At 39.1% G+C, this 23086-nt stretch overlaps 1 protein-coding gene across 19 annotated transcripts in view; it reads right to left on the bottom strand.

Moving 5' to 3' along the window:
* Window positions 1-23086, bottom strand: part of BBX (BBX high mobility group box domain containing) — a 258518-nt gene that overhangs the window by 67136 nt on the left and 168296 nt on the right. For all 19 annotated transcript variants that reach the window (XM_014853213.3, XM_014853218.3, XM_070508709.1 and 16 more), the window contains 3 exons: window positions 18328-18570; window positions 5779-5974; window positions 2126-2193 (listed from right to left, as the gene is read on the bottom strand). In XM_014853213.3, coding sequence (XP_014708699.1) covers window positions 2126-2193; window positions 5779-5974; window positions 18328-18570 — 507 coding nt within the window. The remainder of the gene's footprint in view (window positions 1-2125; window positions 2194-5778; window positions 5975-18327; window positions 18571-23086) is intronic.

Here is a 23086-nt window from a genome sequence, read left to right as displayed (position 1 = left end):
ACTGCTTTATTGTTTCAGTATCTCAAGATTATCTTCAATAACGACCGAAATATCTCTGAGGTGAGAAGTAGGGGTTATGCAGGAAGACTTGCATTCTTAGAAGCATTTCTTACAGACCTAAGTGAGGGCAACGCCTTAGCAAACCTCCCTTCTCCTATATGGTCCACTTCTTTAAGTCACTTAGCTTTCTCAGTTTCTTTAGCTTGAGAATTCTCAAAATGGTTCCCCTTTATCAGAAACGAAAGGTTGACCTCTGCACTGTTTAAACTGCTTGTGTCAAAACTCGGCTGCTCTTAAAAGACGGGAGGAGGGGCCGGCCAAGTGGTTAAGTTCTCGCGCTCCACCTTTGGTGACCCAGGGTTTCGCTGGTTCGGATCCTGGGTGCGGACATGGCACTGCTCATCAGGCCACGGTGAGGCGGCGTCCCACATGCCACAACTGGAAGGACCCACAACTAAAAATGTACAACCATGTACTAGGGGGTTTGGGGGAGAAAAAAAAAAAAGAAGATTGGCAACAGTTGTTAGCTCAGGTGCCAATCTTTAAAAAAAAAAAAAAAAAGGCGGGAGGAGAAATCTTCACTGAAAAGAGCCCAGGAGGCAAACTTTAATCAAAGAAAACAACAATCATTCTTTTCTTTGACTAGCATTCCATCTATCTGTAAGTTCTATAGATGTTTATTTGTTTACATTTGTTCCTGAAGGTTAAAAAGAACACTAACAGATGTTGGGAAGGAAACATTATTATAATCTAATCTGTTAGAAGAGATGAGGCTGACTTCAGAATATGGTGCATCCTTGGAAATCATGAGTCGGCCTGTGCGGAAATGTCAAGTGTGCGTTCTTATTCCAACATTCACCTTTTGGAACATGCTTGGGAGACACTCACGTGAGAGTTAGTCTGACTGCTGTTAGGCAGCAGCCGCGTGTTAGAGAGTGAAATGACGCCCGAGAATGCTAGTGTGTTAGGAAGCACAATCTATGCCGAATGAGTATGCCAAGGTTCAGAGGGACATGTTTACTTTTTTCAGCTAAAGAGTAGTACAATGTAAATACCTACCAGTCCATCAATTTACACATTTTTTGCTACACTGAATTGAATGGAATCAAAATAATTAAGTTAGATCAAGCATTTGGTCAACTACTATGGATCCCAAATGTAAACTATAAATCATAAAAGCCTTTTGTGATGTACATATCTTATATGGTATCTTCTAAAACCATTATTTGAATAGGCTTCAACTGTAATCTGTAGGGCATACTCACAACTTAAAAAAAAAAAGAGAAAAAAATATATCCGCAATAAAATTGAGTTGACTGCTACTTTGCCCTAAATAGTGACTGTGGTTGGGGATTGAAATATTTCCATCTCAAGTACCTGAGTGTGGTAAAATAACATGACCTGCAGGTTAATTTGTCTGGCCCCTGTTAAATGGGTCTGGAAAATAGAGGAATTCCACAAATGCAAACTATGCATGGTTAACTGCTACCACCTGCCCATCAAAATCAGACCAAAAACTGTTGAGCAAAAGCAGCCCAATAACTATACAAGGGAATAAAAGATCATGAAACCAAGGTCATGAGGGCATGGGTCCTTTTCATTTTCCATTTTAAAGAATAAAACAAGCTTGGAATGCCGTGTTTCCTGATTTTCAAAAACAGGAGTTTGAATTTATTCAGACACCAGAGAGACTGACAGCTTCATGCTTTTTTTAACTCTCATCTTTTCACTAGCAAGTCTAAATGAGAACATCACAAAAGCAGGGAATGTTATGAATAGAGCCGAATGGATCATAGGATCCACTGTACAGACCCATGACACAGTCATGGCAAATGCGAATTATCGGTATGTCCACGGCCTTTCTTACTCCTAGGCTCATGGAACCTCAAAATCTGCACCTGACCCGTGTCTGTGTCCTCTTGGGCTTATTTACACCACTTCCATTACCCTCAAGGCACAATGTAATGCAATAAACAGATCTTACTGAAAACAATTAAAAGCAAAGTTTGTTCACGAGTCTGTACAACAGTGAAACTATAGAACCAACAGTGTGAATGGAAGACAAATGTCTGTGCTCTCAACGTCCAGCATGAGCAGAGGGGAGAGGGGTGAGGGACCGGCTTACCTCTGGTGTGCCAAGAGCATGTTCTCCAGCTAAAAGCAGCATGCTCAGGCCGCCCATTTGAGTAGGATCTAAATAAGTCAAAAACAAATAAATCATCAATTTATAACCATGAAGTACCTATAATCCATGCGGAGTCAAATACAAAGACTAGCAATCAGAAATCCAACAGAATCACATATAACTTTTTATAGAAAACTTTAAAAACCCTTTATGTACCAACAACCTAGCATATATGTGCTCAGTACTCTTACTTTGTGAGCTTTTTAAACACCACTGTTGTCCCACCGTTCCAACACAGTGCTTTCTTCCAAATCACAGCTGTTTAGAACATGAGCTATCTCCTAATGAAAGGCTTCTTTCCTGACTGCCTAGGGGGTTTAGATGAATTTTTTTAAACAAAAGAGTGCTTATGCTTGTCTTCTAAGAAGTTTGAGATTGTTCTTCTCACATTGTTATTTCTGCCATGTGAAATTGGGGCTGAGAAAAAGGTCCAGGCTATCGGAGAAACAGAGAGAAATTTTACAAAAAGGCCTCCAAAATCTAGTGGGCTTTGTTCAAATAATCTTTAAGATTTTCAAAAACAAATTAAACAGTGATGTATTTTTGACATTTTACATCTGAAGCGTACAGACAGGACCATCCTCAAAATATCTTTAAGATTTAAAATGAATCCTTTTTATATTACCCAAAGTCTTTGTTTTCATTCCTTTGATAATCAGTAGAAACAAAAAGACAAAATAAAAACAGGAGAGTGGCAGATTTCTGACTCAGGATTCTATCTAAACAAAGAAAGTATTACAGACAACAAGAAACCTAGATCCTTTAAGGTTGTCTTAAATGAATTAAGTTTCAGAACTGCAATGAAATAACACATGTGAAAATGCCTCCCTCGGCACCTATCCTAGTGCATAAAGGTCCTCAATAAAGGCATTTTTAATTTTAGGGATCTCTCTACAATTAAACCTGAGGACCAGGCATCTTGTTGCCTGAAGAGATTTAGGAGTTTCTTTCTGATTTTTGATTTTTTGTTTAAAGGTAGGCCCTTAAGTCATCTTTGTACATAGTCTGTCTCGAGAACTCATGAAGCAACTCAGACTGCACCTTATATAGAGTCAAATTAAAAAACAATTGAAAAAAGAATCTGAGAGAGTTAAAAAAAAAAAAAGGAAGAGGTTATTAGAGGGGATAGTGTGTCATCAAATGATCAGGTGGTTAAGAAATAGCCCAGTGTTGGAAGGCAGCCACAGAGGAAGACACCAATGGTGAATACACGGGAACACCGGCTGATTTGACGAAACAAGGCTCTTTGCTGTTGTTTTAAGATTCCATCCTTAGTTAAGTGTTAAGTTTAAGAACTACTCTGGCTGTTAAAACAGACACTTAAATCTATTTAAAAATAAGAATCAAGAGGGGGAGATGAATATAACAAAGCACAAGTTTAATTTGGTTCTTTGGGCAGCTAAATACTGTTGTTGCTGTCGTTCTAGACGTTCTATTCAGGAGGGCTGGAGGATGGCTTTCTAATAAGGACAATGCATTAGTGCAAATTCTAAAGTAGAACAGGAACACATTTCCAAGGTAATTTATTTCAGTTATACGCCAACGTGACTTTGCAGGAAGTTTGCTGTATAGACTCTAAAACGCAGACCAAGGAATTGCCATCATCCTTTATATTAATTTATACTTACAAAATGTTATTCAGAAATATCAAAAATATATAAATAGCATGCTTTCCCTCCTCCAAAGGGGTCATACTAAATTAAATTCTACATAGCTTTTCACTCTTGGAAGTCATACATTTGACGGCTTTGGGGTTATTCAAAATAGCAAAATCTCATGTGATAAGGACTATCGGGAAAAAAAACAAAATGAGATTTCATGTTGAGGAAAAGCTTCAACTGGCCTCTAAAAGTCCTACGGTATCGGCTAGATTCAAAAAGCTAAGGACCATGTTTAATTAAAGGCAAACTAATTTGCTTTCACTGTGCTGAACAGGGACATAACTAGAAATGCTGGACCAGTGTCACCCACTATACACTAGCTCAGCGAGGACTCTCATTGTGGATTCCCAGCACCCCTCACCAGTCCTTCGTAACGACGTAATGTGAGGGGGATGTTCTCCTTTCCAGCATTTCACTTTAAAGAACGCTGTTTTTAAAAGCTGACATGTAAATATCTTGTTGAAGTCTAGGTCCCGTTTTCAATTTGTAGGTATAAAAGCTAGACTAGTAAACTGTCAGAAGTGGTGCTACAGTCATCTTTTACAGCTTTCTGTAGTTTTTCTACAGCTATTTTTGGTTTGTGAAGAGACATGGTATGCAAAAAACCTACAGAGACTGATGTAGATTTAGTATTGGGAGAAAAAGTAACGGAAGATAAATAATAATCGAAGGAATTCCAGTAGAAGCCAATCGTCCATATAGTCTTCTTTGGTCCTGATAACAGAATGTTTTATAGAACACACCAATTGCTAGAATCTGGGAAGCGCAGAAAGCTCACCAAGACTACTGGCAAGTGGGTTGAAGCTAAAATTGTATATAAAATGACAGCTACAACAAGGACAGATCTCTGGATTCCTCTGGGATATGCAGAAGCATCATTTCGGAAGCTCACCTGGAATTATACTACACACACTAACAGCACAGTCACCCCAAGCGCTTGTCCCCCAGCACGCTGCCATTACGTTAGACTGCCTTTCTCGGTGTATGTAGGACACCAACACATCCTTGTTATGCTATGAATCACACACTGCACTATTAAATCTCATTAGGTCTACTGGCTACTAAAAAAATGAGGTGTCCTCACAATGTTGTGCAACCTTCTCTCCTAAGCTTTCTGTATTGCAAATGGCTCAGTGCTCTCGTTTTGAAGAACATTTGCTTGTCATAATGAAATAGGAACCTGATAGCTCAACACCAACTTCACTGCCTCCACTCTGTCCAATCTCCCAATTGCATCCTGGAAAATTCCTCTTTTGATTCCTGCATTGCAACAGCCAGGGAAGACACAGCCATTTGCAGGGTGAAGATAAATACTTTATTTCATGGTAATAAATGCTTCAGCATTCCTTACCACCCAAAGAGTATTAAAGGTCCCATAACAAATGGGACCATCTGGAACTTTAAATTTGCCCAGCCCATACAGGAACTGGGGTAGGAAGTGGGTAGGACTGGAATTCCCTCTAAGAAACAGCTGTCAGATTTGTCTCAGATTTGCAATGGAGTTGTTCATATTCTTGCCCTCAATGCTTCAGATCCTCAGATGACCTACATAGTTGTGACTTTTTAAGTACCCACGATAACGAAGGTGCTTACTGGGACAGCTTAATAGTGTATATGTGTGTGTAAGCTGTTTTGTTACATTAGAAAATTCCTTGAGCTCCTGACAGTCTCCACATTGCTGTCTGCTTTTCCATAATATCAATGTCAGGAATTCACATATATTTATAACGACCCTAGCACTTGGTCTGTACCTCCTTCCTTTAATTGTTTATACACATTCTATGCATGTCATGCTCCAAAGCTTTAAGATATGCTATATATTTCCACTGGTTATAAATTTCACTTCGCTTCTCTCTCTGTATTATTTGTTAAAAATATTGCCTAACGTATGGCCCCGTCCTTAAGGAAGGTAGAAACAGAGTCTAAACTCACCGGCCATTCCAAAGTTAAGCTGAGGCATTTCTTCGGTCTTAGCTTTCTTGGGGCTTGGTAAGTCTCTCGAAGAGTCAGACGGGAAGGCCCAGAGTTTCTTTCGTGGGTTGACAGTGGGTGTTGGGGATTTCACGGGCTTGTTTGTGGTAGGACACCATTTGTAGCCAGGATTTGCTTTCATAAATGCATCTTTATACTATGAATAAAGGATAACAGATTTTAATTAACACATAGGTTTAAAAAGTCCTAATAGCTTTCACTTCATCCCCTCTTTTAGATAATGAGTGAAAAAAAACTTTCAGTAACTTCTGTGGCTTTCCTGGTACAAGAATGACAATCTCAGGACACAGCTTTAGAGACAGGACATTTTATCTACCTAAAAGTTCATTTGTGGGATGAGGGTACAGAGACAGAAAATTTTGCACCTTTTAACCCTCAGGTTTTTTTCAGTATCCAAAAAGCTGTCTGACCTTGGTGGAGAGAGGGAGTTATTCATCAAGGAAAGAGCCAAGGGCTTTGAAGGCAGAAAAACCAGAGTTCAAACCCTAGCATTTCCACTTAGGGTTCCAGTGAGCAAGGATGGAGAACGACGTACCCTCTCTGGGCTTAGCCTTAGTTTCCATAAACTGAGACCAATACCACCTACACCCAGGGTTACTGTAAACAGTGATGCACAGTGCAGCAACTATTTCAGAGTAGGTCTCCGGTCCACATTACAAAGTCAATACCAGGGCCAGTTACCAGATTCCGCCCACTGCTTAATTTGACAAGTACAGTAAAAATTAAATCTATGCTTTGATGTACTAGTGAGGCAAATGTAGGCAAACTTAACAGACCAAAGTAGCCAGCTGTGGAATAAACCAACCAAGATCAAGAATGGGAGAAGGGGAACAAGGCAGGACAAAGTGATGCACAACTTTTCAGTTATTTGAAGATGTAGGGCCATGAAGAGGAAAGAGTATTGGGTGCACAGTCTGATGACCTGGGTTCAAGGCCCACCTCTGCTATTAGCCAGCTATGGACATTCAGCAAGCTGCTGAACCCTTCTCAGCCTGAATTACTCCATCCATGAAGTGTAACTATACCTGCCAACATCCCAGGGTTCTGTAATCGGCATGCATGATCACAAATGTTACCGTGCTGAGAGCTGTGATGTGTGATGATGCAATTAATCCATCAGAAAATTTGTCTTTCCTTGGAAGCTTCAGCCTTCACTGACAATGTCTTCCTCTCTCCTTGATTTTTCTGTGGCTTTCTCCTATAACCCTTTCTCCCAACTCTGCCACTTCTTCCCCCTTTCTTGACAACAAAACTAAACGAAATACATTTATCACTATTGTATTTTCCATGTATTCGTCAGTCTACTGGATATGTTACTAAATTAATACAATTCTTTCAATCCTATAAGCTGGTCTTTTAAAATGATCACTTGGTGTGTAAAATTAACTAATTTAATGTAAGCTCTAAACAGCTTTTTATTTAACCCAATAGGAAAAAAGGTTCCTTCATCCTTGGTATAAGGAAAAGTATATGTAATCCAAATAAACTTTTTCCACCACTTCACTTTAAAACACATAAATGAAAATTGTACTATAGATAATATAAAGCAATGTTAATTGTCAATGGTTTAGAATTATCCCAAAGTTATCTTAATTCAAATTTTCTGAATAATCCTTTTTTTTTTCACTAAAAGCTGTATATCTGCGTGTTGATACACAGAGACATGTAGAAGGAAGGTAAGCATAAAACATGGTAAGATACAGTTCTACTTTTCTTACAAAATAATTAAAATAGGTCACAAGTTCAGAGCCAAATTAGAATTTACTACACACAGCAGAATATACTTGGAGGTATCAAATGTGATATAAGAGACACCCTACCCCAGCACATTCACGTGCTGGGGGGGGATTTACATATTAAGCTGAGGCAGACAAATAGACTCGCCTGCTGTCTGGAGGTGGAAAGTGACAAATGGCAGGAGGAGATGAAAATGGAAGAAGCAGACAACAAACATCATTACTGTGTTCCAGTAAAAGGCACACGGGCTGGGTTTGTCAGATGAACAGTCATTTGGACAAAGGTCACCATTCTATAAAGTGACAGAAGACTTTCAAACAAATTAATTGACATATTTGTCATGAGAAATAAAAAAGAAATTTTGGTAGTTTTTAAGAAGAAAGCCCCAGTTATGAAAGATGCTGGACAGATGTCACTAGCACTCAGATTTCTTCATTTCTTAGGTCTCCCCTTCCTCCTTTCCAATGTTGAGCTGCTAGATAAGTTTTTTTCCAGTATGATACCACATCCCTTGCTAAGAATCATTCAGTAATTTTCTTTGGTGAAAATCAATACATGTAATGGAACGTGATAACACTGTCATCCTTATGGAAGGAATTATGTTTAAAGCACTGATGACACTAAGTAAGGCCAGCTTAAACTAACATGATACGGAGCTGTGCTGAAGACAACACAAAGCAGTGACAGTCACTGACCATAACCATTTCTCTTCCTCTTGCACATATTCCACCCACCCACTCATCTCAATGTTTATGAGCACTGAGTTGATGACAGACACTGGAAAGAAAAGAGCATGAATTAGGGTCTCTGCCTTCAAATTGTTTACAATCTACAATTAGCCACAAACATATTTCTTTTTACACATGGTCCATAAACCTTGCCCTGGCTCAGGCATGAAAAATGGATTTGCAAAGGGCCTGTAAAAGGGGAAGCTACCTACGAGTTGAAGGCCAAAGGGTAAGAGAAATGTCTGGTGTATGTGGGGTTTTATGGAAAACAGTAAAGGAGAATTCACTATGAAGGATTAACACTCTGTAACTGTATCACAATATTAACCTTGCAGATTCTTAAACTCAATGTAAATGTTCCATACCAAGACATTCATTAGGTCAATCAAGCATATATATTGAGCAAAAAGGTTAAGAATGTGGGAGACAGAGATAAGAATAACAAACAGTGCTTGTCCTTAAGGAATGTAAGACTTAGATGGAGATGCCATAAATTCATGTAAAGACACACAGGTCAACACAGGCAGTGTGTGAATGCCAAGTGAGGGCGGAGAAAGGAAGAGCCTCAGGGTGTGAGGACAGCTGTCTGTCCTTGGAACTTGGCACCTCATTAATCACTTGCTCTGATTCAGCTATAGGAGGCAAGAGAAAGGTTGAAACGTTTGTTGTGATGAGGTTATTAGAAAGGGATTACAGAGAAGGCTGAGTAAGGGAGAAAAGAGGGAAGACTATATACAGTCTGAAACAAACAGCTGAGTAAAACTATTAGCATGCTGGCCAACCATGTGGGCAAAAATCCATCATTACAGGATTGAAAGAGCCAGAGAGGCCCCACCCATCTGGATCCCCAGGGCAGGGCTATTCTTGCTGCAGTGGGAGGGGAAGCTCAGTTATCCTCCGAGAACATCAATCATGGACTACTGGTCCTATCTCATAGATGACTAACTTCTTATACTGATTTTCAAAAACCTCCCATTAAAATAAAAATTCACCATATGGCTTCCAATTTTTTTCTGCAAATTTCCAACACATTAGATAATCTAAGTGAATCTACTTTACAGACACAGTTCCTAACTTACAAGATCCTCAGTAAATACTGGCTTCCTTCTCTCTGACCCCAACTACCACATTTCATTAGCAATAATAATAAATCACCATTATTCAGGAGTGGTATTAAATACATATCCCTGGTCACAGTATTTTTCCTACTTCATATATGACAACAAATGATTAAGCCTTTCTGTTGCCTTGTCATACACCAAAAGACAATACTCTATTACGTTACTCTCTCAAAAACTGGGTCCCAACACTAAATACTTTTCCAGATCATTTATAAGAATGGAAATTTGAGGGACGGGCCCCACGGCCAAGTGGTTAAGTTCACACGCTCCACTTCGGCGGCCCAGGGTTTTGTGGGTTTGGATCCTGGGCGTGGACATGGCACCACTCATCAGGCCATGCTGAGGCGGTGTCCCACATAGCACAACCAGAGGCACTCACAACTAGAATATACAACTATGTACTGGGGGAGTTTTGGGGAGAAGAAGAAGGAAAAAAAAAAGAAAAAAAGAAGGTTGGCAACAGATGTTAGCTCAGGTGCTAATCTAAGAAGAAAAAAAAAGAACAGAAATTTGATCTTAAAAGCACCTTAATGTCAATGAAAGACATACTTAACCAACTGTTCTCCAATTGCTTGTTTTAATTGGGGGAGGGTACTATCTAAAAGTCCAACCAATAGTTTTTCTAGCTATTGTTACAGTCTAGATCTTCTCAACAGAGGGAGAGAGAATGGCTACCCTGGTGAGGTCGAGTAAGAAGGGACCCTGGGAATGTCCACACAAAAAAACACAGCTGATTCTGGTGCAAACCATTGAAATATCGCCATGAAATAAAATCTACCAGAATTGTGGAGGAGAGATTACACAGGAAATTATCTGGTATTTTAAAAAGAGATATAACACATTTTTAATTTTATAACTATGCAGGGGGCTAAGTGAAACCCTAACATCATAAACCGTGAGACCCCATACCTCTTCACAGCAGCAGGCAGACACCGCATTACACAGGCTGGAAGCAGAAAGGAAGACATCCGAGGGGTGGCGCGAATCTGTACCACCTTAGTTCCACGACCTTTCCCTCACAGAAATTTAAAAATTATCATTTAGATAATAAGCCTCAATAGTACTATCTGATCTGAACTAATGTGCTGGATATTTTTAACAGTAAGAAAATTAGACAGTTTTATGTGACAGGACGTTGACTTAATATTTTAAGTTATACATTGACCTGCAAAACTTTCACGATACAGCTACTCCAATAAAAATTATACACTTCAAAAAGTGACTTGACTAAGTGACCAGGATCATCTGGCTGTTTGATTGTGGAAAAGTCACAAATGTGAACCTGGGTGCACGGGCGTAGCTGCAGATATGGTTCCCTAAACCGAGATTATTGCGGCAACAGTGCTCATTTCCGTACATAAAACTTTTTTGAAAGGACAATTTTACTTCCTCATTTGGGTAATTAGGAGAAAAGTCAGTTTAATCAGTTTGTGCTAATAAGAAAATCAAAACTCAGAATGTCTTTTAAAATGCAATTTTGTTATTTTACCTACATTTCTGAAAATGTATTAATAGATAAATTCATACGTTAACTAACTGGAATTGTAAAATGCTCATTTTCCTTAAAAAATTTGTTCACTTAGGTTTAGTAATTTCCTTAAACACTTTAAACTTTCTCCTTAAAAACAGTTTACAGCATGAATCTGCAATTTTTGAAACAGTCCAGAAGTTAACTTTTATCTACATCTCTTTGAATGGTCAAATTCCAAAGTAATCAAGATTTAATGTAGTAACATCTTAGATGATATCAGAGTATTAGGTACCTCAATCAATCTAAAACTTAACATCTGAAACCAATACCAAAATGAGTTTTAGGAGACTCAGTTTAAAGTCTCAATCTATCACTCACTATGGGGTTTATTTATCACCAGCTATGGAGTCTTCATAAAATCCTTATAATTTTATTTTATTTGAATACTTCAATGTTAGTGTTTACTAACAATTAGCAAATGGACTGATACTTCTGAAATCAAGCTGGTCACTTATCTGAACATCTGTCTTGTTAGGGGTTCATAATCACACTGGACAATATATGCCAAGTTGGGCAAATGATACATTTAGTTTGTTGATTCTCCTGTTTCAAAGACTAATTTTGCATTTTAGTAGCCTTCCATTGTGTTAACAGCTCCCAATAAAAATAGTAGCTAATGACTACATAGAGAAAAATCAAGTACAAACACATATTTGCTTGTCAGGAATAGTGATAAAACTAACATTTGTGGAGCGTCTTAAACTTTACAGAATGCTTGCACCTATGTTGCCTTATCTGCATCTTCCCTGCACCCTGTGAGGTCAGGCATCTCTACTGCCCTTTACAGATGTGGAAACTTGGAAAGGTCAGAGAAGGGAGAAGGCCAAGTGTGAGACTCCATCTCTGCAACTACCAACTCGCTTCCTTGGTTAATTCACTTAACCGTTCTGGGCCTCAGTGTCATCATCTTTAGCTTTTGGAAGATAATATCTACCTCATGGCATTAATCTGAGGATTAAATGAGTTAAATGTTTATAGAAGAATCCTGGACATTATAAAACAATATTCAAAAATTGATTATTATGATTTCAAAAATAAACACGTGAATATTTTTTTAAATTCAGTAAGAACATCCTGATATCTGGAACACAGGAATGGGAAAAGTCTCAGAAACAAGGAATATTGTAAAGCATGGAGCCCAAATCTTTGATTTTACTACCCAAATCCCCCAAAAGTGGTGGGGCCCCTAAGGAAGCCAAGCTCAGAAAACCCCATACAGAGCAAGTCATTTCATTAGAGGAGGCCAAAAGTGGCTGACAGAGGAGAGAAATGTCACTGACAGCCAGAGTGGACCCAAAAGAAAGACCCATGGAAAAGCCAAGAGGAAATTCAAAAGAAGAAAATAGTTGAGAATCACTTAGGATACAGATAAAAATGTGAACGCAGCTCAACTGTTCACAAAGCTGTCACCAAATTACAGATTATAAAATATTTCTTGTTTGGAAATAATGAGTAGAAATTTACAAGAAAATCCAGAAGGTGTCCTGAATACTTTAAGCAAGGAAGTATGTAAACAAAATTCTAAATAAAATTTCCAGGATAAATATATAAAATAAAAAGTGTTTAAAGGAACGTAAAGTTTCATCCTCTGGAAATCCCTTCAGGGTAACATAGGTTTCTCAAGGATGCTGGATAAGTGAGGTGCCACTCTGGTTTAGCAGGATGCGGGGCGCCACAGCAAGCCTGCATTCAGCATGACACGGGACAGCTAACAGAACTGCTCCCGGGTTATAATAGATGAGGAAATGAGAGTATATCTTTTTTGGAGAAGAATCCATTTCTGATGAAACCAAAATAAGGGAATGAATGGTCTTTAAAAAAGGATCCCAGTTGAAATAAATAACCAAAAATAGTTTATTTTTATCTTGAGGAAGAGCGAATCACTAAAAACTCCATGGAGTTTCAGGGTATGATAATCTTTCCTAGAGTATTGCTAACAACAGATACTGACATTGACAAAAGGCTATTCCAGTTTATGTCCAAGCGAAGGTATTTTATTGCATTTAACTCCTTGGCTATTTTACTGGCATATCACTGAACCTCCACACTTCTCGGCCTGGTCGCTCATGATTTTTGCCTTGACATCATCATTTCCTGTTACTCTCCTATACACATTCTAGGCTTGGGGTAAAACAGACTTTCTTGTTCCTGAAATTGTTCTTACTTTCCCACATTTGCCCTCATCCTTGCCTTTCTCTCTGAATCCTAAACGAAAGCCCAGGCCAGATTCTATGCACTTCTTGAAGCCTCTTCTGAACTACCCCACCTAACCCCCAGCCCAGCACAAGCAGACTCTTCCTGTGAGATCCAGGACATTTTACTGTTACCATTTTTGCTAAACTTACTCAAATCTACTCATCTCTCAGGCATCTAAAGTGAGCAGTGTGTATTAAAAGGGCACTACAGTCAGACAGACAAGTTCCACAAATGGATGACTGGCTGGTCAAGATGCTAACTCTAAAGAGCCATATGTCCCTGCTCTGAACAATGGGGATGATCCTAACTGAAATTACATGCTTGTGCTTATGTAAAACATCAAGCCTGCAATGAACCAATCAACCAATGAAGATACACATTCTACCTCATGCCTCTGATCCTACAAAAAAAGGAGGGAGGGGGTATCATAGAGGTCACTCAAAATTGTCTTAACTTTCCAGGTCCTCCCCTCTTCTTTGCACTGACTCTGCTCTACCTGAAGGTCAAGATATGTGAGCCTCTAAACTGATTGTCAATTAATTAATTATGATCATTAGTTTAAGTGACATGTGGAAGGTTCCACAAATATCCTAGGCAAAAATGCAGACTTGTATTCCTACGCTTTTAAGAGTACATACATAAAGATGATAAAAAGTAAAAGTATGCGAAAGAATGAAAGCAGACCACTGTCTTACACCATACACAAAAATTAACTCAAAATGGATTAAACACTTGAATGTAAGACCTGAAACCATTAAACTTCTAGAAGAAAACATGGGCAGTACACTCTTCACCATCAGCCTTAACAGCATATTCTCAAGTACCATGTCTGATCGGGCAAGGGAAACAATAAAAACAATAAAGAAATGGCACTACATCAAACTAAAAAGCTTCTGCACAGCAAAGGAAGCCATCAACAAAATGAAAAGACAACCTAACAATTAGGAGAAGATATCTGCAAACCATATATCTGATAAGGGGTTAATAGCCGAAATATATAAAGAACTCATACGTCTCAACAACAAAAAAAACCAGTAACCCAATTAAAAAATGCACAAAAGATCTGAACAGACATTTCTCCAAAGAAGATATACAGATGGCTAACAGGCACATGAAAAGATGTTCAACATCATCAACTATCAGGGAAATGGAAATCAAAACTACACTGAGATATGACTTTACTCCCGTCAGAATGGCTATAATCCACAAGACAGCAAGTACTGGAGAGCATGTGGAGAGAAGGGAACTCTCATACACTGCTGCTGGGAGTGCCAACTGGTGCAGCCACTATGGAAAGCAGTGTGGAGATTCCTCAAAAATGAAGAATAGGGGCCGGCCCCGTGGCCGAGTTGTTAAGTTCGAGTGCTCCGCTGCGGCGGCCCAGGGTTTGGAACCTAGGCGCAGACATGGCACTGCTCGTTAGGTCACGTTGAGGCGGTGTCCCACATGCCACAACTAGAAGGACCCACAACTAAGATATACAACTATGTACGGGGGGTTTGGGGAGATAAAGCAGGAAAAAAAAAAAAAAAAACATTGGAACAGTTGTTAGCTCAGGTGCCAATCTTTAAAAAAAAAAAAAAATTAAGAATAGAACTACCATACGATCCAGCTGTTCCACTGCTGGGTATTTATCCAAAGAACATGAAAACACAAATGTGTAAAGGTACATGCAACTCTTATGTTCACTGCAGCATTATTTACAATAGCCAAGACTTGCAAGCAACCTCGGTGCCCATCAAGGGACAAATGGATAAAGAAGATGTGGTATATAGACACAATGGAATACTACTTGGCCATAAGAAATGATGAAATCCAGCCATGTATGACAACATGGAAGGACTCTGAGGGTTTATGCTAAGTGAAATAAGTCAGACAAAGAAAGTCAAATACTGTATGATCTCACTCATAAACAGAAGATAAAAACAACAAACAATCACACAGAGACAGAGACTGGGTTGGTGGTTACCAAAGGGGGGTGGGGAGAGCGAAAGGGGTGATGAGGCACATGTGTGTGGTGATAGATTGTAATTAGTCTTTGGGTAGTGAAGATGATGTAATCTACAGAGAAATCGAAATATAATGATGTACATCTGAAATTTATATAACATTATAAACCAGTGTTACTGCCATAAAAATATGTATGTATATAATTTTTTTAAAAAAGTAAAAGCGATATTGTTTCTGGGTCTCCTAACAGGCAGTCAAATAGTCAGAAATTAGAACCTATGGGGACTGGCCCCATGGCTAAGCGGTTAAGTTCATGTGCTCTGCTTTGGCGGGCCAGCGTTTCTCTGGTTCAGATCCTGGGTGCAGGCCTAGCACTGCTTATCAAGCCACGCTGAGGCGGCAGCCCACATAGCACAACTGGAAGGACCTACAACTAGAAGATACAGCTACATACAGGGACCTTTGGGGAGAAGAAGAAGAAACAAAAAAGACCGGTAACAGATGTTAGCTGAGGGCCAATCTTTAAAAAAAAAAAAAAAGAACTCTTGAACACCCACAATACTGCACCAGCATGCACACTGCTGAATTTAAGAAAGTAATCCAGGCTACATCCTTAGGATAGCATTTTTTATATTACTTATAGCCAATTATTGCTCTAATGAGATTAATCAGAGAACAAGAAACCTTCATTCAATCATTTTTTTCAACAGCACAAATTAGTACTGGGCAACAATTCAAGAAACTGAAAACAAATCCCAGAACAGGTGCTTCCTCTCCCCAGATGCACTAACAGAAAATAATCAGGGGCAAAGGAAGGGTCAGAGAAATCTCCAACAGGTGAGAAAACTACTCTCAAAGTTGTATTAATTATTGCTCATTTCTTTTTAAAAAAACTTTTGTTTTTAAAATGTTTCTTTTAAGAACAAAAAGAGAAAGGAAAAAAGTAAGTATTTCTCATTCAATTGATAATGGCAGAACAGATGCTGGTGAATATCACGTAAGCATTCACAGTCACATGCAGACTACGGTGAAAGAGTATGTCTTGTTCTCAACAGAGAAGACGTTTTATATTTGGGAGTTTATAATTAAAAGGTTACACATATGAAACAGTTTTAAAAATGACTGCCTGGGGGGAAACTTGAGGAATGAGACCATATTTATCACCAGCACCCCCCACAAGACCTGGTGCACTGAAGACACTCCCTAGGTTTTTGTTGGTTAAACTGACATTCCAGTTAAGGCTGCAATATTAACACAAAAAGCACCAGCACACTTACCTGCACTTTAATGTAATTTCAAAACCATTTAGTAAATAATTTGAAACAGGTAAGTATCACTTATGACTAGAAACCAACTGTACACTGATTTTGGAAGAAGCTGAACCTTCCACACTTTGCACTAGAAATGAGACAACATTTCCTAAGAGAAGCTATAAAGAAGGTGAGTGGCAAAGTGGAAGATCCAGTTATGGTCTCCACTGGGAGTAGATTGCAGGGGGCCCCTTAACAGATTTCATTACAGCCCCACAATGGTAAATACTGTGAGCCTAATTAAGTAATTAGTGAGGGATTTCCTGTATGAAAATAATACTTCCTCCTCTTAAAAGTGGCCACCTGTTGGGTTTGTAAATTAGCTGTATTTAAGAAAATGCAAACAATATACTCGGGACAGGCTGCATGTTATCCAAAAGCAAACTGGAGTGTTTAATTATAGGAAGCTATTGCAGTTCCCTCTGAGGGTTCAGGTAATTGTTTCTTTTACCAGATAAGCATGACTATGAAAGGATCTAAGACTATTTAAGGGGAAAGTTTGACTGTTAACTACTGTTACGCTAGTGGAAATCTACTGAAACATTTAAAATCATGTAGGTGACCGAGATTTTTAAATTTTCCAGATGCTCTACATAGTTCTAATCCTGTTTTTAACAACAGCCAATTCCTGAAGCCTTATGTGATCATTAATTACATAGCAAATATGCTAATCATTTATTCTGGATTCAAATTTCCCTGAACATTGCATAAGGAAGTTTTATGTTCCATGTTGGCTTGTTAAACAACTCAATAAAACCAGAGCAATTGAAAGAATTACTTTTCCACATACTGAGATGTCTAATAAAATGTGTCACTTGAAACTCTGCATTTTGTCCCCTGCTACTTCATCTTTTCACAAACTTAACCAAAACTTGGTGTCCATGAAGTAAGATGGTTTGCACGTTCTAATATTGAAGAAATAATGTTAGAATTATTCCTTTCAAGTTTAATCATAATGGTATTACTTTGCTTTTTCCCTTACTTCCTAAATACATTATACGTTTTAAATGTACACTGACCGACCTTAATTTCAGATTAATTTAGAAACAGACTGGTATAGAATTTTTGAAGAAATTCAGTCACTGCTATCATTTTGGAATTGATTAATGTCCCACCTCTCTCAATAGCCTTCCTCCATGGAAATGCTTCTCACCAACTACGCCTACACAGCGCTGACAGGCATGCTCACAGCACATCCTGTTTCAGTGCGATTCATTCATTTACTGGTTTTAAGTATTCATGCTGCACTACCTACAGAGCAGAAACGAGTCAAAGCATATCTCTTCATAACCGTTTATTATAAAACGAAAAAGTGTTAGAGCGGAAGGGATATAAATCTTTGTCCAACTTCCTCATTCCAATACACATCAAAAAAGAAGAAGATGAGACCGGGAGATTGACTCGGATATGGTCACAAAGCTATTTAGCATCAAAACCACATCAATACTCTTTCCCAGGTTACAATCAGAGTTACCTAAGATGGTCATCTTTACCATGGCCATTATCTGACAGCAGAAGCTGGGTCCCTAGAAAAGCTTTAATATATATATATATATATTAAAGTATATATTATAAAGTATAAATATATATAAATACATATAAAGTGTATATATATATATATCATTCATAACGAATAAATCATCATTCATAAAAATCAATCCCCTCTATCAATGAGTGGAGTATATACAATGAGAAAAACTTCTTGGCAATAAATTGCCCTTGGCATCTCCACCAGCATCTGCAAGGTGCACCCAGGACTCAGGAATAGGAAGAAAGCTCTTAAGTTTTCACTTAGCACTTGATTCAGGCTTCACCTTCACCCTTCTACACCTTCCGCAGGTTCTCCACGCTTGCTGACCGGGGGTTACGGGATTGGTTGCCCACAGCCACCATCAAACCTTGTCACTGTAACCTACCTCCTTGGCCATGTCTGTGTATTTCTGCTTTTCCTTTGGATCGAGAACAGCCCACCAATCAGCTAGGATCTTGGTAGCACCTCGGTTATCAAGCCTGGGGTGTTCCTGACGTACAAGGGAGCGATGGCGTTTGCAAAATAAGAGGAATGCGTTCATTGGCCTCCGGGCGCGCTGTTCTGGTGATTCATCGTCTTCGGTCTCACCAACATCTTGTTCTAGGCCATCAGCCCCAAGAAGCTGAACCTATTACCAACCAAAACAAAAGCCAGAAGTTTAACAAATCTTGGACAATTTCCCTTTAACAATTAGTCTTGGTTTTCAAATTATATTTTTTTCTTAGTTCCATTTCAACACCTTACAAATTGAAAAAAAAGATTTCTTAAAATCATCAACCACTGTTAGTGAGTGGTTGGTAACCAACTTATGATGTATTCTTCTGCTTAGTTTCTATAGCAACCTGTGCATGTCTCTATTAAATCATATGACATTGTGTTATAATTGCTTATGTTTTTTGCTCTCTCACTAAACAGTGTGCTCTTTGAGGACAAAAGCTCTCTTATTTACCTTTACAACCACAGCGCCTAGCTCAATGCCTGGTATAACATTAGTGCTTACCTAAATGTTGAATGAATGAATAAACTCGTTCTGTGATATATGGGTCTCAAGATTAGCAAGAATATCCACATAAAATACATGAATATTCCGTCTTTCTCCTCTTTGGAAAGTGCTTTTTACAGCGAATAATATGAAAATGTGTAACATAAAAGTAGATAATAACCTAATATAGACTATACTCAATGTTTTTGTGCATATCAAAAGTGGAGCCTCCTACTGTCAAAATCAAAACAGGCATTTAACATTATTTGAAAGAAGAACTATGCAGTAAATTTTCAAGCCTGTAAATATCAGGCTTTCCTGTTTAGTGAAAAGCAATGGTGATAGGAATAAACTCACCTAGGATTATACCTTCAAAATCAGTTTTGAATCCTTCCTTTTCCTAAGCATTTCATTCAATTCATGGTCTTCAAGGACTCCTGCAAAGCTCTGACCCCGTCCATGCCATCTGTGCAATTCTCACTGCCACTTCCCTAGCACCACTCTGGCCTGTAGCCCCATCTTCCTGCTTTTAATCTCTTACAACACTTCCTGCACGTGGCCACAGATTAAATTGCTCAAAGCATATCTCTGATGACAGAATCTCAGAACATATCAGGATTGTTAAATATCTTCTACAGCTAAAATACAATTCTATGATATTTCTCAGAAACAGTGCAACCATGAACAGAAGTCCAGAATGCTTACTAAAACCATTTCTTTCATTTCTTGTTTCATAGTTAAAATCAAGAAGGATGGCGGTAGTTGTTAGTCTGCGTTATACAGTGGGGTGGGACTTAAACTTGCGTGGGCACTGCAGGCCCTGGAAGTCTTGTTAAAACATGGAGTGTTGGGTCCCATTCCCAGTTTCTGATTCTGTAGGTCTGGAGCAGGCCTTGAGAATCTGTATTTCCAACAAGTGCGCAGGTGATGCTGATGCTGCTGGGGTGAGGATCACACTCTGAGAACCTCTGCTAGAAGGCAATCATGTTCTTTTATATCATGTTTATTGGGCAAATGTTACAGACAGATACTCTAGGACAAATCACTAGCTTAATCCAATTTGGCATTTTTTAAAAGCCTTTTAAGTTTAAACTAAGTATTGCAAATACATTTAATTAACCATCAATTATCTTCAAACACAAATAGTACAGAACAATCTTGAAGTCACAGCTATCTGATTTAGAAATACTTTAGGGATTATTATTGGGGGTGAAGGCTACAGATTTCTCTTCCTCATTACATATACAATCATTAACAAGATTTGCATTTTCAAGGAGCATTTATTTTTGCATTCTGAAACTGATTAAGAAGCTACAGAAAACTCAGGCATAAAAATGTATTATGTAGGTTGAGGAAGTAATTATATTTTCCCTCTAGAAAGAATAACTTTTGCTTCCGTTACTAAATTATAAAACTCAAGCCAAGAGCTGGAAAAAGATAAATAAGAGAAGATCCTGGCCGACGGAGCTCGCCGTTTTGGGAGGGGAGAAAGATATATAAGCAAATAAATTAAAAACCAGTATGATGACTGCAACAGGGAGCCCGCACGATAATGAAGCCCTGATGGATGAGTGGAAGCACAAAGAGTCTCCCTAGAAAAGGCGTTGTCTGAGCTACTCTTCGAAAGATGAATCCGAATGTGTCAGGTAGTCAATGGGGAGACATGGGGAACTAACAGGGATTAAGGCTCAATGGTTTATTCAAACATCCACATGCAGTTCAATAGCACTAACATATAAAAGATTAGAATAAGGATCTGGGGCATGAGGTCGTAGAAGAAGGTATGGGCCACTTCATGAAGAATGTGCTCTGCCATGTAAAAAAAGTACATTTAATCCTGTAAATGAGTGGTTTCAGACTGTATGGACCAATAAAAAAAACCTTGGTGGATGGACATAGATTAATTTTTTTTCTTTTTTTTTTTTTGGCTGAGGAAGATTAGCCCTGACCTAACATCTGTGCCAGTCTTCCTCTACTTTATATGCAGTTTGCCACCAAAGTGTGGCTGATGAGTGGTGTTGATCCGCACCCAGGATCTGAACCCATGAACCTGGGCCATCGAAGTGGAGTGCGCCGCCAAACTCAACCACTACACCATGGAGCTGGCCCTTCAACTTTTTATTTTGCCAAGTACGAACATTAAAAACAAAATGTTTTTAACTGCTATCTACTATTATAATTATCTCATTAAATTAACTAACGAAAAGCAAATGAACAAATAAATTAAATAAAAATGAAAAACTCTCTATCTGGACTTATTTTTCTTTCACCCCTGGGGGAAGTAATACTCTGTAACAAATCAACACGAATACCAGACCAGGCTATGGAAAGCACAGGTGGATGCAATGGAGAGTCATGAGTGGTTTTAAGCAGGCGGGGGTGGGGGGGACGGGGACAAGGGGGATGGACATTGCTAGATTTGCATTTTAAGATAACTCCTGTCACCAGTGTAGAGCATGAAAGTGTAACAGCAAACCTGGCAGCAACCAAAAACCAGAGAAGCCAGTTACAAGTTTCCTCCAGTTGTCCAGGCAGGAAAGGGGACAGGGCTGAATCAAGGCAGTAATAATGAGAATGAGGAAGACAGAACAGAGACAATATTTATTTATGAGGTAGAACCAAGAGTGACTGGTATCTGATTGGATTTACAGGTTGAAAAGGAAGAGTGTTTCTGGCTTTGGTGGCAAGATTCCTTCAAAGGCAACAGAGAATACTTTTTCTCAAATAAGAGAAATTAGACCTGGTGGGGAACAGGAAGATCAGTATTGAGAAGGCTGGAGTTGAAGCAGCTCTCAGAAGAGAAGTCTCAGCTGGGATAATGAACCGAAGGACCAATATAAAGAGGGTGTAGGACCAAGGATGTGGATGAGATCACCAAATGTGGACTGAAAAGAGAAGAGCATTCAACGACCTCATTCTTTCACTCAATTACTATTCACCGGGCACCTGATATGGACCAGGCACTGTTCTATGTGAGGTAGACAGAGCAGTGAGCATGCAAATTCCCTGCCCTGGAGAAGCAGAAGAGTGGCACAACCGGGCCTCCATTTTGAAAGGATCCCTCTGGCTGCTTTGTTGAGAAGATTGTAGAAGGGCAAGAGCAGATGTAGGGAGAGGTCGAACACAATCATGGCACTAGAAATGGTGGTGGCTTGGATCAAGGGGGTGGTAATGAAGTTGCTAAGAAAGGGTCAAATCGAGAACACATTTTAAAGGTAGAGCTGAAAATGTGCTGATAAACGGATGGAAGTGAGACTTGAGCAAAAGAAAATAGACAAGGTTTTGGGTCTGACCAACCTGAAAGCTGGATTTGCCATTTACTGGAAAAAGGAAGATGCAAGAGGACGGGGTTTGGTGGAGAAAAGTGAAAGCTTCATTTTGAACTGAGATTCTGATTTGATACCTGAGTGGATATGTCAAGTAAATAGGCAGAAATACAAGTCCAGAGTTTAGGAAAAAAAGTCCAGGAGGGCAATAGAAATTAAGAGGTTTAGAGAACATCGCCATTTGAGGAAGAATGATGGAGGGGCATCAACCGAAAGAAACTAGGAAGGTACAGTTGGGAAGGTAGGCAGAGAAAAAGGAGTGAAAGCTATCACGGAAACAGGAGGCAGCCTCAAGGGGCAAGTGGTCAACAGGTGCAAGTGTGCCAGAAAGATCCAAGTAAGTATAAACTTAGAAATTTCCTCAATCTGGAGGAGTAACACCTATTTCTCTAAAATAGGAAAGGAGGAAGACAAGATGAGTAAGAAGTGACACCAGTGCCCAGGTGAGGAGAGGAAGCTGAAGGAGTCAGCTATGGTGGCCTCAATTTTCTCTGTGAAACAGGACATCAGGTCAACAGTGAGAGAGATCATAAAGGGTATCCAGAGAAGATGTCTGAGAAAGAGAAAAAAGGTTTATAATTCCTGCCAAGATGAGTGGAAGAGGGAGCTGACCCAAGCCAATGGATGGATGTCAAAGGCCTGGAGAAAATAAAACACGTTTCTAAAATGTGTGATGACACAAACATACACTCATCTATTCTTCCACTGAGCATCTATCTATTTAATATCATTCTAGGTTCTCAGGAAGAAGAGGACAAGAGGGGCAAGACCCCAGCTCTGATAGCTTACGTTCTAGTCTGGAAAGACAGACATAAAGAAGGGTACAGCTAACACAA

The sequence above is a fragment of the Equus asinus genome, chromosome 5 (genome assembly GCF_041296235.1).
Source record: "Equus asinus isolate D_3611 breed Donkey chromosome 5, EquAss-T2T_v2, whole genome shotgun sequence".
Lineage (NCBI taxonomy): Eukaryota > Metazoa > Chordata > Mammalia > Perissodactyla > Equidae > Equus > Equus asinus.
The sequence above is the reverse complement of the archived record's forward strand: the minus strand, read 5'-3'. Positions and strand labels throughout refer to the sequence as shown.